Source organism: Leopardus geoffroyi, chromosome D3 (assembly GCF_018350155.1).
Source record: "Leopardus geoffroyi isolate Oge1 chromosome D3, O.geoffroyi_Oge1_pat1.0, whole genome shotgun sequence".
Lineage (NCBI taxonomy): Eukaryota > Metazoa > Chordata > Mammalia > Carnivora > Felidae > Leopardus > Leopardus geoffroyi.
The window spans coordinates 18,506,640-18,522,358 of NC_059339.1; the positions used below are offsets into that span (position 1 = coordinate 18,506,640).

Consider the following 15,719-nt stretch of genomic DNA (forward strand, 5'->3'; position numbering starts at 1 on the left):
CTGGCATGGCTGCAGGTCAGTGGGGCTCAGGGAGGGGCTAAAGATGATCATATGTGTGCACCCTGCCTGGACTTACTTCCCTTGATCAGGAAGCTATTGTATCTCACATTTGAAATTTACTAGTGGAACTTACACAGATGGAACATACTAGTCTCTCTCCCTGCCAGTGTTTAAGGCATCTCCTCATTCCCCGCCGTGTCTGTCTAGCCCATGTTTGGACAGCTTTGATGACGTGTGCTAGTGATGGGCGTGGCCTGGACAGCCGGGAGCAGGGCCTGGGACTGTACTGTGTTCCCTGGGGTTGGCGTGCCCCAGTGCCTTTGTGCGTACGTGGCTAGACCGGGAAAGGTAACCAGGGAAGAACACATGACACTCAGTGCCTGTCTTAATTCAGGCGGCTAAAACAAAGTACCGGGGACTGGGTGGTTTACAAACAACAGAAGTTTATTTCTCACAGTTTGGGAGGCTGGAAATCTGAGCGCGAGATAGCAGCGTGGTCATGTTCCGGTGAGGACTGTCTTCTGGGTTGCATGAAGTCCGCCATTCTCTCATATCCTCGCGTGGGGGAAGGAGGGTGAGGGAGATCTCTGGAGGCCTCTGTTATAGGGACACTCATCCCTTTCATGGTGGCTCCCTCATGACCTCATCACCTCCCAAAGACCCCACCTCCTAAAGCCATCACATCGTGGGTTAGGATTTCAGCATGTGAATTTAGGAGTAAGGAGACGACACAAACATTCAATCCATTGCCCTTCATGGACTTGCTCATAAAGTATAGTTCCTAGAAAATAAACCCATTTTTAACAGAGTAAAATGTGGGGTCCTGGGTGGCTCAGTTGGTTAAGCATCCGACTTCGACTCAGGTCATGATCTTGCAGTCCGTGGGTTCGAGCCCCGCGTCGGGCTCTGTGCTGACAGCTCAGAACGTGGATCCTGTTTCGGATTCTGGGTCTCCCCCTCTCTCTGCCCCTCCCCTGATCACACGCTGTGTCTCTCTCAAGTATAAACATTAACGAATTTTAAAAAACAGTGTAAAATGTGATATTGAAATAGTAGGAACCATATAACATTATTAAGGGCGAGAAGCATAGTAGGAGTAACGTAGCTAACATTTTTTTGGAGTCTCGGACTGTGTCCAGTGCTCTCCACAGATTATCTCCCTTCAGCCTTGTGACGGTCCCATGAGAAGGGCTTGTTATTGTTTGTGTTGCACAGGGTGAGGAGGTGAAGTGACTTGCCCGGCTCCCAAGCTGGACTCAAACCCAGCCAGGGCGGTCCCGGATATAGTTTCTACCCTTGGTCCACGGGCACTTGGAATTCTGCGTTCTCTTATTTCATTATGTTACAGACAACCATGGTTCTGTCTATGGTGACCACATATAGAAGGGAGTTGTATTGTGTGCTGAAATCAGGTCCGTAAATCAGCATTACGTCCAAAATTACCCTTGAAAAATCCCTCGTCACTTACCAAGCACGGTACCTTTTCTTCCTGTGCTGGCCCACGTTCATTTATCTATTCATTCATCGGCAGATGGACGTTTGGGTTGTGTCTACCTTTTGTCTATGATGAGTGATGACACCGTGAACGTTCATGTATGAGCTTGTGTGTGGACGTATGTTTTCATGTCTCTGCGTGTGTACTTAGGAGTGGAATGGAGTTTCTTGGGTGGGGTGTCTGACGATGTCCTTGTTCTATGAAGACAGACCAAACCCACCCCGTTGAAACCGTTTCTCCCTTTTATGTTTCTTGCCAAGTGTGTGTTATTGAATTCAAGGAAGTTGGTATGATGAGTCTGCTAGATTGTGCTGAGTAGCTGACATACCACAGCGGAGCACATCCTGAGCTCTGGAGGGGAGTGGGGATGGGGGAGGTGAGTGGAAGGTCCGAAGTCTTTCTGGAAGGGCCTCTCCTCTCCCCAGGTACAAGTCCTTGTGCCCAGACACCTGGCCACACTGGCACGGGCCTCCAGCAGAGGGCGTAGAACGGCTGATCCAGTACATCGGCTACACGCCCGAGGAGTACAAGTTAGGGAGGTAAGTGGCCAAGAAATCCCCGTTGAAAAGCTTTGTGCATGGACCTGTATGTGTCTAGAGCCCGGAGATGAAGTTTTAAAGGAATTTACATAGATTGACAAGCGGATACCTCCATCCACTCAAGTTAAATGCAGCTCTGTGAAGAAAACACTGCGTGTACCTGCTCACCTTGCTTTGCTCACACAGAATATTGCACAACGTTTCTGAAAGCAGCTGAGTGTCCACAGTTGAGCTCCGTTCTGACACTGTCTACCTAGGTAGTGTCCAATGCCCAAGTTAAGGACTCAGCCTCGCCAGACTGTCTACCCCCGCCCCCCACTTCAGATGCTAGTTACAAGTCCCACTGGTCACCTGTGCTTCTGACCACTGACTGGCTAGCTATTGGAGGTTCCCAGGACCCCCTCTTTGGGTTCAATCGATTGGCTAGAGTGGCTCAGAAAACTCAGAAAAAAATTTTACTTGGGTCCCTGAGTGGCTCGGTCGGTGGAGCCATCAGCTCAGGACATGGTCTCGCGGTTCAGGAGTTTGAGCCCCGCATCAGGCTCACTGCTGTCAGTGAAGAACCTGCTTCAGAACTTCTGTTCCCCTCACTCTGCCCCTCCTCCGCTTGCACAGACTCTCTCTCTCTCTCTCTCTCAAAAATAAAAATTAAAGAAAAAGTAAAACATTTTTCTTACTGGATTGCCGGCTTATTACAAAAAAATAGAACTCAACAGCCAGATGGAAGAGATACATAGGGCGGGGTCTGGGGAAGAAGCCTGGAACTTCCACGCCCTCTCCAGGTACACTCAGAACATCAAGCCATGTCTTTTTTTGGCGGGGGGCAGGGGGGAGAGGTTATGGAGGCTTCATTACATGGGCACGATTGACAAAGCCATCAGTTCAACCACCAGCCCCTCTCCCCTACCTCGAGTCGGGGCTGAAAGTTCTCAGCCTCTCATCTCAAGATTGGTTTCCCTGGCAGCCAGCTCCCATCCTTAGGTTATCCAGGGAGCTTTGCACATATCACTTCCTTAGCAGAAACTCGGGTGTGGTGTGGTCGAAAGGGATCTGTTAATGGACTAGTAAGACACCCATTTCACTCTTATCCCTTTGAAACCATTTCAGGAACAGAGTCCAAATATAACAAAAAGATGCCCCTGTTGCTCTAATTACAAGGATTTGGGGAGCCATGATACTGGAACAGGACAAAGACCAAATATATATATATTTTTAATGTTTATTTATTTTGAGAGAGTACGCACAGGGGAGGGGCAGGGAGGGGGAGAGAGAATCCCAAGCAGGCTCTGCCCTGCCAGTGCAGAGAGCAACACGGGGCTCGATCTCAGGAACTGTGGTTAAGAGTCGGACACTCAAGGGGCGCCTGGGTGGCGCAGTCGGTTAAGCGTCCGACTTCAGCCAGGTCACGATCTCGCGGTCCGTGAGTTTGAGCCCCGCGTCAGGCTCTGGGCTGATGGCTCAGAGCCTGGAGCCTGTTTCCGATTCTGTGTCTCCCTCTCTCTGCCCCTCCCCTGTTCATGCTCTCTCTCTGTCCCAAAAATAAATAAACGTTGGGAAAAAAAAATTAAAAAAAAAAAAAAAAAAGAGTCGGACACTCAACCGATGCTTAACTGGCTGAGCCCGCCACGCATCCCCAAATAGGTATTTATTATTAAGAGTCACAACATCACAAGCTCCAAGTGGTTGGAAGGGCTCTAGCACTGCCTACGGGAGGAGATGAAGTTAGTAAGGAGCCCTGTGTTCTATACCTCACTCAGGGCTGGGTTGAACGTCTTTGCCTGCAAAATGAGTTTATTTGGTCTTGTTATTGATCACATGCACGCAGGACCTCTCAGAGGGGATATTAGGACTTCTGTGATGCCAAAGCTCCTCGGGCAGCCCAGAAGGTGGTGTTCTAGAACTCTGAGTACATTACTGTACAACTACTCGCTGTAGTTGTCCGTGAGCAGGAGAACTTTTGTACACATTGGAAGCGTTTGAGACAGAACTCTGTGGGGTAAACCACGAAGATTTTAGTCTGTCCTATAAGTCCTTTTGGTCAGGGTGAATTAGGTGGTAGGGAGCAGTGCCCAAGGGTATAGACGGGCATTCCCAGGCCACAGAGAATCCAGCTCCAGGGATCTCTGCCTTCGAATCTATCAGGGGCTTTGCCTGTCAACTCCTAACTCCCACTCACATATAGACAGCCGTCTGGCCACCTGGTCCCTCTCCATCCTTACACTTCTGTCCTGGGACCTGCTTCAAGTATTAACCACATTTCTAAGCCTGATCCCTGAGGGGAATGGAGCTTCACACAGCCCAAGGGAGGCGGACTAAAGAGGTCATAGGTGGTAAGTTGCCCTCACAGGGTGCGTAGGGCAGGTAGAAAGTGATGCATATTGATAATTTATCTTTGCTGGTGGAGGGGATTTCCTTTTTTTTTTTTAATTTTTTTTTTAACATTTATTTTTTTGAGAAACAGAGCGTGAGCAGGGGAGGGACACAGAGAGAGAGAGGGAGACACAGAATCCGAAGCAGGCTCCAGGCTCGGAGCTGTCAGCACAGAGCCTGACGTGGGGCTTGAACTCATGAACTATGAGATCATGACCTGCGCCGAAGTCAGATGCTTAACAAATTGAGCCACCCAGGTGCCCCAAGGGGATCTTCTTTTAAGCTGAGACTGGGGGCACCTGGGTGGCTCAGTTGATTAAGCATCCGATTCTTGATTTCGGCTCAGGCCATGATCTCACGGTTCTTGGGATCGAGCCCCATATCAGGCTCTGCACTGACAGCGTGGAACCTACTTGGGATCCTCTCTGTCCCTCTCAGCCCCTCCCCCACTTGTGCGTGCACACACTCTCTCTCAAATAAACATTTTTTAAAAAGATAAAACCTGGGGCGTCTGGGTGGCTCAGTCGGTCGGGCGTCCGACTTCGGCTCAGGTCACGATCTCGCGGTCTGTGAGTTCGAGCCCCGCATCAGGCTCTATGCTGACAGCTCAGAGCCTGGAGCCTGTTTCGGATTCTGTGTCTCCCTCTCTCTCTGCCCCTCCCCCGTTCATGCTCTGTCTCTCCCTGTCTCAAAAATAAATAAACGTTAAAAAAATAAAAATAAAAAAAGAAGATAAAACCTAAAAAACAAAACAAAAGAAAACCCTGAGACTCATATTCCTTGTCATCAATCTTCAAAACCTAAGGAATTAACTTCAGGTCAAATCAATGTAGTAGTTTCCTGAGGCTGGTAACAAATGACCACAGACTGGCTGGCTTTAAACAACAGAAGAGTGTTCTCAAGGTGTCGGCGGGCTCTGTGGGAGGGTCCGTCCTTGCCTCTTCCAGCTTCTGGTGGCTCCTGACCTTCCTTGGCTTGTGGCCACTTCCCTCCAGTCTCTGCTTCTGTCTTCACATGAACCTCCCTGTGCCTGTGTGTCCTTTTCTGTCTCTTAGATGCACACGCATGCCGGATTTAGGTGAACCCTAATTCTGGATGATCTCTTACCCATCCCTACCTTGATGACGTCTGCAAAGACCCTATTTCCAGATAAGATCACATTCTGAGGTTCTGGCGAGGGGACGCTATTCAAGCCAGCCAATTACTCATGACGACAATCTTTTCTTTCACTTCTAGAACCAAGATATTCATTCGTTTCCCCAGAACTCTGTTTGCTACTGAAGATGCCTTTGAATTTAGTAAACATCAATTAGGTATGATTTTCTTTTTCTTTTCTTTTTTTTTTTTTTTTTTTTTCCTGTCCTGATTTCCGTAGAATGTGAAATGAACCGGCTTAGCTTGGGTTACATCTTACACATGGTGTCTGATCTAACGTAAGAAGCACTCGCTTTGGAAACCCAGAATGAGAACAACGCATGGGTTTATATGCCTTAATGCGTGTTTGGAGGGTAGTCATGGATGCACATGGAAACTTAAATGCCGGATTGCCATCCCACTTGTTAGGACCCGAACCTCAAATGAAGCTTTGAACACTGCGTTCATACCAGTATCTGATGCCGGAAGGTGTCGCCTCAAAGCCTGCAGGGGCGGGGGGCGCGGGGAGCGCAGTGAACAGCAAATGAGAAAAGTTCTGGGGTGGAGGTTGGGGGTGCAAAAAAATGTAAAAACTCCTGGAATGCAGTGGGGCTTCTCCCTTGAAATCTCAACTGGTCTGTCGAGACAGACCCTGCTGCGTATACCTGAGTGCTTTCTGTGTGCCAGGTACGTATTAAGTCCTCTGCCCTCAGGACCTCGTCGTGCTCTTTAACCTGTGCAGCTGCATTATCTCCACTTTGCAGTCAGGGAAACTGAGGCCCAAGGTGTTGGTAACTTGCTGAAGGCTGCCCAGCTAGTAAGCGGCAGAGCTTGGGTTGGAACATAGGGCTGCCCGCCTTCAGGAGCCGGGCTTGTGACCACCGTCCTTTTTTTGGACCCTGACAGCAGTGGGCACCAATCCCGGGACCTGGTTTCTGGGTGGGTGCTGGCTGCAGGGGGGACCCCGGCGTTTCTAACCAGCCCCCAGGGAATGGGATGCCTCTGGTTGTGGGACCCTCAGTGCACCTGGCTTGTGTTGGGAATTCAGTCCCCAGGTGGAGGGAGGTGGACGGGGCAGCTCGAGGGCGAGCAAGCATGTGGTCCGAGGGCCATGGAACCGAGGGCCAGCAGGCCCCCCGTAGACAGACGGGGGTGGGGAGCTCTAACCACCGAGTCTGTTCTTTACCCTGGAGGGAGGAAGGAGGGAGGGAGGATGGGCCCACCCCTTCCCATCTCTTCCCAGTCAGCTCCACACGGCACACTCCGAGGGCTGCTTCTGACCTGCCCTTGGAAAAGCGCTACCGCGCAGGTGCACAACTGAAAGCCATCTCACCAAAACTTTTGTTTCATTTTAAGTTGCAAGAATCCAAGCCACATACAAAGCCTGCCTAGAGAGGAGAGTGTACGTGAGAAAGAGACACGCAGGTAAGAATTAAAACAGAAACGTGCCCGTCTGCAGTGAGCCAGACCTCTGCGGTCTCTCTCATCCCTGCTGTACCTGGAACTCAGGCCCCTTTGGTGGCTTCTCTCCCCTTGCTCGGCCTTGAAACCTTGCGTGTGTCTCGTCTTTATTCTGTTGACCCGAGATTGCAACGGAGTGACCCGTATTCCTCCCACGGACGTGGTTTATTTGATCCCACCGCGTGTGCCTGTTTACAGAATAACTCTTTTAAAAGAATGCCAACACCAGGAGTACCTTGGGAACCCGTCTCCTGTCGCTCTCCTGTCCTTTCTCAACCCTGCCCCCCCCCCCCACCGCCCCCATCTCTCTTTGGAATTCTGCATTTCTCATTGCCTTGTTTTCCTCTATAGCTTTACCATCTATGGATACGTCTCTAAACAACAGTTTTATTGGCTGACACATTTGGAACTTCGTAAGATTATACTGTTTATATTTTTAGGGATGTGTTTGTTTCCGAAATGCAACCAGTCGACGTGCGCAGGTTTGGTCATTTACTGTCACGGCTGCGTAGGATTGCACCGTATCACATGTTGGCAAACTTTTCTAAAGACCAGATGGTACTGTAGGCTTGGGGGTCACCCGGCCTCGGTCGCGGCTACTCAGCTCTGACATTTTATCAGGAAGGTACTTTAGGCTATATGTAAATAAACGGGCATAGTCGTGTGGCAGTAAACCTTTATTTACAAAAACAGATGGCCCGCGGGCCACAGTTTGCCACCCCCCCGTGCCGTATGAGTACTTCATAATTCAGCCATTCGCTGGATGGACGCATGGGTTGTTTGAGTTGTTTGCTTTCATAACAGAAAACAGTGCTGCTATGAGGAACACACAAGAAAGTATTTTTTCTAATCCGAATAACTGAACAAAATCTGTAAAGCACTTAAAAATTGGGAAGCACGTCAGAAATCTATGTGTCCCAATTTACGTATCTCAGTTCTTAAGTGTAGACAACTTTAAAGCACACACCAGTTGAGACCAGCCGCGGGCGGCAACAAAACTAACGGGTCCCTCAGGAAGGCCTGGGGAAACTCTGATCCCCTCACGTCATTGTGGGGCTTTCCTTGAAGCTTCCTGCGGCACCCCTGGGGTTCCTCTGTTGCCCTGGTTCAGTTGTCTGAACCGCCCCCCACACTCCCCATAAGAACTGGTAACACACCACCTTTCCATCTCTCGGGCAGAGTGCGGGTGGGTATCCGGATGTTTGTGGAGTGGCTGGATGTTTCTGGAAAAAAGCCATTGTATTTAAATGTGATCGTGCTCACCTTCTAACACTGGCAGTGAACTCTTTCAGCCATCACACTTGAAGCCCACTGGCGCGGGGCCCTGGCTCGGAAGCTGGCCAAAAGGAGAAAGTGGGCTGTGTGGACCGTAAGAAAGTGAGTTCTCTGTAGAAGGTGGTCGCGGACTTGGCTGAGTTCTTTGGCTTTGTGCCGAAAGCCCATCTTCCCTTCAGGGTGTCAGCCCCTAAGAATTCAGCTCTGTGGCTTTCCTCTGAGCTCCCTAATTTGACGGTGACCACGATTTAGTGCGCTTGTCAGTTTCTCTTAGTTCAAAAGTCACAAGGTCAGCTGCCCTCCAATGCCAGGCAGGTAAAAAAGCGAGTTTCACAAGCTGGGATAAGACAATAAGGCATGGTGGGGACTGCGGCTAAGTCCATTGCTTTCTTCGGAGCTCCCTAGTTGGACAGTGATCACAGTTCAGTACGCCTGTCAGTTTCTCTTAGTTCAAAAGTCACAAGGTCAGCTGCCCTCCAATGCCAGGCAGGTAAAAGTGAATTTCACGAGCTGGGATAAGATGATAAGGCATGGTGGGAACTGCAGCTAACTTTGGAAAGCTCAGTCCACCTCAGAAGGGCAGTCACTACTCCAGCTGACTGCTGCCTTGGAGAAATGCCAGCTTAGTGTTGCCACAGATTCTTGATAACCAGCACCCCCCCCACCCCCCTCCGCCCGCCCAAGGTTGGCTGGAAATCTGGCTTTCGTGTACTATTTCCGAATATTGTTGTTAGCAACTAATTCAAACCACTCAAAACAAAACCAAAGATAGCATGGGTGAAATAGAGCACATTTTCGGGGCAGACCCGACCTGTGGGCCATGTAACGGTCGCCCCACCTGGCGACCCAAACAACCTGCACCATTTCGGCCTCCTTTGCAAACAGGTGGGGAGAGAGCCCGAGGCTCCGTGAAGAAATGGGCCAGAAAATTAACAGAAACCACTTGCCGCTTCAGGTTCATAAAGGGATTCATCAACCGCAACAAGCCTCTCTGCCCGGACAATGAGGAGTTTATCGTGTTCGTGCGGAAGAATTACATCTTGAACCTCCGGTATCATGTCCCAAAGAATGTCTTGGACAAGAGCTGGCTGAGGCCTCCTGGCATTTTAGAAAATGTGAGGATGACACGCAGATTGTTGTTGCAAGTGACTCGGGCAGCGACGGGGCTCAGCTGGTGTATCTTTGTGCCACCTCCCTTGGCTCGAAAGGCTTTAGCGAAGCACTTCTTTGCAAGGCTGTCATATGAGAAATGTCGCTCCTCTCAATTCGTACTCTCAAGCCAATGGAGGTTGGTTAGCACGGAGCATTTGCGAATAGCGCTACCCTTGGTGTGGCCTTCCTGATGGCTTAAAATGACTGTCACCTAGAACAGCGTTTCTCAGAAGGAGGTCCAAGGATCCTGTGTCTGGAGCACAGTGGGGGCCTCTGTAAGAAACCGGGCCCCAGCCCAGGTCCACCGAGCAGTTCTGAGTCTTTTTTTTTAGCCGGGTCCTCGGGTGACTCAAACACATTCAAGTTCGAGAAGCAGTAGCTTAGCAACGGTGAAAAGGTAACGCAAGATCGGAAGATTAGTTGCTTTCTCGGACTTTAAAATACTAATGCTGTACTGGGGCGCCTGCGTGGCTCAGTCAGTTAAGCGTCCAAGTCTTGGTTTCAGCTCAAGTCATGATCTCGAGGTTCATGGGATTAAACCCCATGTCAGGCTCTGCGCTGACAGCAAGGAGCCTGCTTGGGATTCTCCCACCCCGCCACTCCCCACCGCTCATGCTCACTTGGTCTCAAAGTAAATAAACTTAAAAAAAAAAAAAAAAAAAAAAAAAAAAAAAAAAAAACCACTAATGCTGTAGTTGAAATCGGACTGAATTCGACTTGCTTTCAGAGCCTCTGTCTTGGTGGCCACAGCCCAAGACTGGGTCTGAGTGAGGCGGGTAGGGCAGACGTGCGTGTGTTCTCCACACAGGCCTCAGACCTGCTCAGGAAGATGTGCACCAGGAACCTGGTTCGGAAGTACTGTCGCGGGATCACGGCCGAGAGGAAGGCGCTGGTAAGGACGGGGAGCCCGGGTGGGTGGCGAAGGTGCTGGAAGGTCCGCGGTGGGCGGCGCTCGCCCACCATCTCACCTGGGAGCCCAGGGGTCACACCGGGCTCATGCCTCCTGCATGTGTTGGGGATGGAACACAAGAAGGCCACTTAGGTCAGAGCCCCTTGTTCAAGGACAGATGTTGCAAGTGCTTCTGCTCACGCTGTTGCCATGGGAACACAGCCCAGCCGGCCCCTGCGCTGCACGGAAGGCCGGGCCCCTTCTCTGCTGGAGGGTTTTGTGTCTGCTTGTCTGCAGGTCCGTAAAGCGCTAGAGAGTCCTCTCTCAGGGTCTGCGGGCCGCACGATCTCTGTTGCAGTCACTCAACTCTGCGAGCAGAGCACGGAAGCTGCCGGACAGCACACATGAATGAATGGTAGCCAGGCTGCAAAACAAACAAACAAAAACTTAGAAACAACCGGCAGCAGGCTGGATCTGGCCCCCGGGGCTGGAGTTTGCAGGCAGACCTCTGACCCAGAAGGAGGAAACTGCTGTCTGAAATTCTGAAAATTCCCCTGCTGGGAAGGGAGGGCAAGAGACCAGCACGAAGTGTCAGCTCCAGTCTCTGCCAGCATAATTTTTAGGGGCACTTTGGCCAAAGCCTGGAATGTGCTGTGATTTCCGGGCAGAGGTATGACGAGGCCTCTACAGCTGATCACGGAGAGTGAGCTGTGCCGCGGACCTCCGTCCCAAGGAGCCCCACGGCTCCCACTTTTGTATTTCCCTCTCTCTGTTACCAGATGCAGCAAAAGGTGGTTACAAGTGAGCTCTTCAGGGGGAAGAAAGAAGGTTATGCAGAAGCCTTAAACCAGCCCTTCGCCAACAGTCGGATCGGTAAGTGCGTTCTTCTGTTTGTGCACTCGCTTAGAGGGTCAGAAGATGACGCCTGACTCCGGAGAGTCTCCTGGCCCACAGTTGAGGTCTTGGTCACAGAGAGACGTAAACCCAGCAGGTACCAGTGGCTTTTGCACCACGATGGCGTTTAGTTGACGATTCACTGTGCTCCGATTCCCTCCCCAGATGAAGGAGACATTAATCCCAAAGTACATCAACTCATCAGCAGTGAGAAAATCCAGGTAGGGAAGTGTTGTGTCCTGGCGTCAGTCAGGATTCCCTTACGAAGCGTGAGAACAGGGTCCGTCTTCTGTACGAGGGGTGTCCGGAAGTGCTGTTGAACTGCAGGGGTGCGTGGGGATGGGCAGGGTTCACAACCGTGATGCTCTGGGTATTAACAAAGACTGCGGGGCCCGCATGATCCCTAGGTACCTATTTGCTGTTCTTACGGTCCTTATCTGTCGCCCCAGGAACCGGGTTGGGTTTTCCTATGAAATTGAGTGAAACACAGCCGTGAAATTCATCGTTAAACACCCCCTATTAGCAGCAGCAATGTGGCGGGGTGCCAACATGGCACAACTTAGTAGCCATGCGCCATCTGGGCAGGTTACTTCAGCCCTTGCTGCCTTTGTCCCTCTGTGCGTGGGGGTGGCAGGGTTACGGAGAGGCCCCAGGGTTCCGTGGCAGGAAGCGCTGTGTGGTAATACCTGCTCACAGATAAGCAGGTGAGTGCTGGAAGTAAGGAGCTCAGTACTCCGCCCCCTCTGCCCGCGGAGTCCCCTTCCCTTCATGGTGACGGTCACCTCTTCGCAGTACGGTGTCCCGGTCATTAAATACGACAGGAAGGGCTTCCGGGCACGGGAGCGGCAGTTCCTCCTCACTCAGAAAGCGGCTTACGTGGTGGAACTTGCCAAAATCAAGCAGAAAATAGCGTACTCGGCACTCAAAGGTAAGAAGCCGGCGACCGTACGGCTGTTCATGGGGTCGACTTAGCTTCTGGGCTCATCAGTTAAGAAGACACCCTCCAGTGGAAGACTGAAGTGGAGGGTGCCCTTAAAGCCTGGGGCTGCCGGGGCCTGGCCTGTGCTTCTCTTTCTGGCATAAATATCAACGGCCACCCCTTTGCTCCAGTATCCAGCTTGGATAACCGTCCCCTTCTCCGGTGACCTGTGCTGTATCCCAAGCACAGCCTCACGGCATGCTCATTGCTGGAGTGTGCCCTTCTTCCTGCTGGGCCCAGCTGGGAGGGAAAGAGTGTGGGGTTGGGGCACCGCCAGGTATGCCTCCTCTTTTTTCCTGTATTGATGTCACATTGTCCGGTTCCCGGTCCCTAACTCTGGATCTGTCTTAAGGGGTCTCCACCAGCAGCCTCAGTGATGGAATCTTGGTCATTCACGTGTCGCCGGAGGACAGCAAACAAAAGGTAATTGCCGGCCACCCGTCTCTGCTGACAGAGGGAGACCACTGCCACGATATTCAGTTGCCTGCCGCAGAGCCTCGGTGTTGGAGGGTGTTTTCCTTTTGAGCCACTGCTCCCGGGGTGCCTGGGTGGCTCAGTCGGTTGAGCGTCCGACTTCGGCTCAGGTCATGATCTCACGGTTCGTGAGTTCGAGCCCCGCGTCGGGCTCTGTGCTGACAGCTCAGGACCTGCAGCCTGCTTCGGATTCTGTGTCTCCCTCTGTCTCTCTGTCCCTCCCCTGCTCATGCTCGTGTCTCTCTCAAAAATAAAAATTAAAAAAAACCTTTTAAGCCACTGCTTCTGGAACAGCCATGTCTCCTTCTCAGGGGGATGCCGTCTTACAGTGTGAACATATCTTTGAAGCCATTACTAAGCTCATCATGCTGGTGAAGCGGGGGAACATTGTCAATGTCGTCCAGGGGAGGTAGGTGGTTTTGCCCAGCGATCGCTCACTCACATAGGGAACCGTGGTCTCACATCCCAGTTCTCCAAGGAGGGCCTTATGTTCCTGAGGGAAGCTGTCACTGAGTGAAAGGTGGATCTCTGGGCCAGAGCAGGTGACGGGCACACCCTTCCTGTTGATGGTTGTGGTTCGGGACAGTTGGCCGAGCACGGTGGGCCCGGAGCTTTGCAGGCTGCCTACAACTGATGAGGGCAGAGTGGCAACATTACTTTAGGACGGAAAAGAAAACCATCTGACACGTAGACGGGGTGCTCTTACTCGATTCTCTCAGCTCTGAAGGATGGCCACGTTTTCCATGTCAGGGGCACAAAGCGGCTAAGCAGCAGGCCCAGTGTCACCTGGCTGGTTGGGGATGGTGTGGGGGTTCCTGAGGCCGTGCTGGATTCTCGTTCGCAGATGGAATCAGGAGGCGCTGTGCCCGCCCCCCCCCCCCCCCCCGGGAAAGCAGGTCTTCCTGCTGCCCCTATTAGATCTGAAGCCACCCTACTGTCATGAGCAAATCCATTATGTACAAGAGGGGGGCACAGAGCGGGGTTGGTTTTGCTGGACCTCACAGGGAGACCCGCCCCCCCAGCCATGAGAGTTTCAGCAGGACCATATGTAGGTGGTTCTTCAGACATCAAATTGGCCCCTTGAAGGACTGAACGTGCTAAAGTGATTTGAGAATAACCACAGGAATGTGGTGAGTTTTCTCCGTTACGGAACTGGTGGTCTTTTGGGTACTCAAGTAAAATAAAACTCTAATAAAACAGGAATTTGATCTTGAAACCAGTAAAGCTGCAGAAGCGAATTTCTTTTGTAGACAAGAGGCAAAAAAAGGTCAGTAATTGATGATTTTGTGTATTTTCAGTTTACGGTTTTATATTAGTCCTGGAAAAGAAGGCACGATCGTTTTCGACACGGGACCAGAAGAGCAAATCTATAAAGATAAAAACGGACAGTTAACCGTGGTGAGTGGCTGGCGGGGGAGGGAGGCGTGAGCAGTTTGACGTGAGAATATAGACTGTTCATTTCTCCCTCTATTCTCGATTCTGTATCAAAACAGGAAGGTATGGATACCAGGGGTACAGACTCACACAATGAATGAAAAGGGGGGAAAAAAGCAAGTTCACCTCCCAGTTTTGGTTGTGAGTAAACAGGAAGTTGACGTTCAGTCCTTCTCGGTTTTGAAGGTCGAAGCCACCTTTTCACTGCCTGGTAAAGGCCTTACGCCTTATCAGAGGGGTTCTCATTCGTGTTTCCAACATTGGAGTCTCCTGTGAGTTTCCAAAAGTACCAGTGCCTGAGTCTCAGACGCGGTGATGTAATTGGCTTGGCAGGGGCGTGGCCGGGGCTTTGGAATGTGAGCACTCTCTGGTCGGATCAAGTCCAGCTGGAGTGCTCCAATGCTGTGCCCTCCCTCCCCGGTCCGACCATGCTGGACCCGGCATCTCAACGGTCCTCACTGTACCAGGAGTACACAGAGCTTAGTTTGATCCAATTTTGCTAGGAAATAGCCTATTGCAACCTGAGCGGGCTGAGTGTTTTAAGATGTCTTTTGTATATATGCACCCGGTATCCTTAGTTGATACAAATGAACGAGGAAACGGTCTGTCGACATATGGAATGTCTTGTACCTATTTTAATTTCTATCCCCTTAACTATGAAACTGTGCCTGTGGATGTAAACAGCACCCAGAAGGCTTTTGTGATCGAATTGCCCCTAAACGCCTTCAGGGAGAAGTTGAAATCTTTAAGTACTATTTTGGATTTAAAGCACCAGAGGAGTTTTCAGTCTACGTGCTGTCTTAGGGGCATGACCTTCAGGAGTAATTCTGTCCTGAGAGTCACACGGCCTGACTGGCTCGGGCTGAAGATGCCTTTTCTAAATCCCATTTCCTTTTTAAATGCCCTCTGTCTGCCTCGCGTCCGGTGGGGCTGGCTTCTCCAGGCTGGTCCACACCCATTGCCCCGCTGCGGACCACCGGGTGAGAAGAGGGCTCTGACCTAAGTGCATCCTCTCTCCCAAGGTGTCGGTCCGCACGACTTCCTCCTGACCTCTCCGGTGGCTGGCTGTGCTCCGGCTGAGGAAAGCGCCCAGGAAGTGGGGGGCTGTCCAGGTGGCTACACCTTCCGGGAAAGGGGACAGCAGCTCTAGCAAAAGGAGATCCCATCTGAAGAGACAGAGGGGCACCTGTCCCCCTCCTGGCTCTCTGCTGCCCTGGGGCGCCGAAGTCAACTCTTCAGGGGCCCAACCTCAAGTCGCCTACGGGGATGGTGTTCCGTGTCCCTCCCTGGACCTTCCCGAGATGGGTATGTGAACACGTCATTATACGGTGGGCGACAGATGCTCTGCCTTTGTCAAGGCCGCAGTGGTCCCGAGGAACACAGGAGCATGTATGATCTGAGAGGAAAATTTCATAAAGCTGCAGAATTTGAATTTTGCTTTAACTCAGTGGAACTCACCACACCCGATGCCTTAACGTTTCTGACGCAGCTCCCCAGGTGGAGGCCGAAGCGCCTGTCCCTCCCCCGTCCCCCTTCCCTCCCTAGTATTAAAATCGAAGGGGTAGCAACCCCAGCTGATTCACTTTCTCCCCAAGACTTCCTCGCAGTGTTTAAATTCAAACA

The 15,719-nt window shown here is 51.4% G+C and overlaps 1 protein-coding gene across 1 annotated transcript in view; it reads left to right on the forward strand.

The window, feature by feature from the left end:
• The window catches only part of MYO1H (myosin IH), a 46,235-nt gene extending 30,557 nt beyond the window's left edge, over positions 1–15,678 (forward strand). The window contains exons 19-31 of the mRNA XM_045458146.1: positions 1,921–2,034; positions 5,641–5,717; positions 6,895–6,963; positions 8,292–8,376; positions 9,230–9,389; positions 10,235–10,318; positions 11,095–11,188; positions 11,375–11,430; positions 12,002–12,137; positions 12,541–12,611; positions 12,974–13,071; positions 13,961–14,060; positions 15,119–15,678. Of these exons, the coding sequence (XP_045314102.1) occupies positions 1,921–2,034; positions 5,641–5,717; positions 6,895–6,963; positions 8,292–8,376; positions 9,230–9,389; positions 10,235–10,318; positions 11,095–11,188; positions 11,375–11,430; positions 12,002–12,137; positions 12,541–12,611; positions 12,974–13,071; positions 13,961–14,060; positions 15,119–15,145 (1,171 nt within the window). The 3' untranslated portion in view covers positions 15,146–15,678. The remainder of the gene's footprint in view (positions 1–1,920; positions 2,035–5,640; positions 5,718–6,894; positions 6,964–8,291; positions 8,377–9,229; positions 9,390–10,234; positions 10,319–11,094; positions 11,189–11,374; positions 11,431–12,001; positions 12,138–12,540; positions 12,612–12,973; positions 13,072–13,960; positions 14,061–15,118) is intronic.
• The last annotated feature ends 41 nt before the right edge of the window (positions 15,679–15,719 follow it).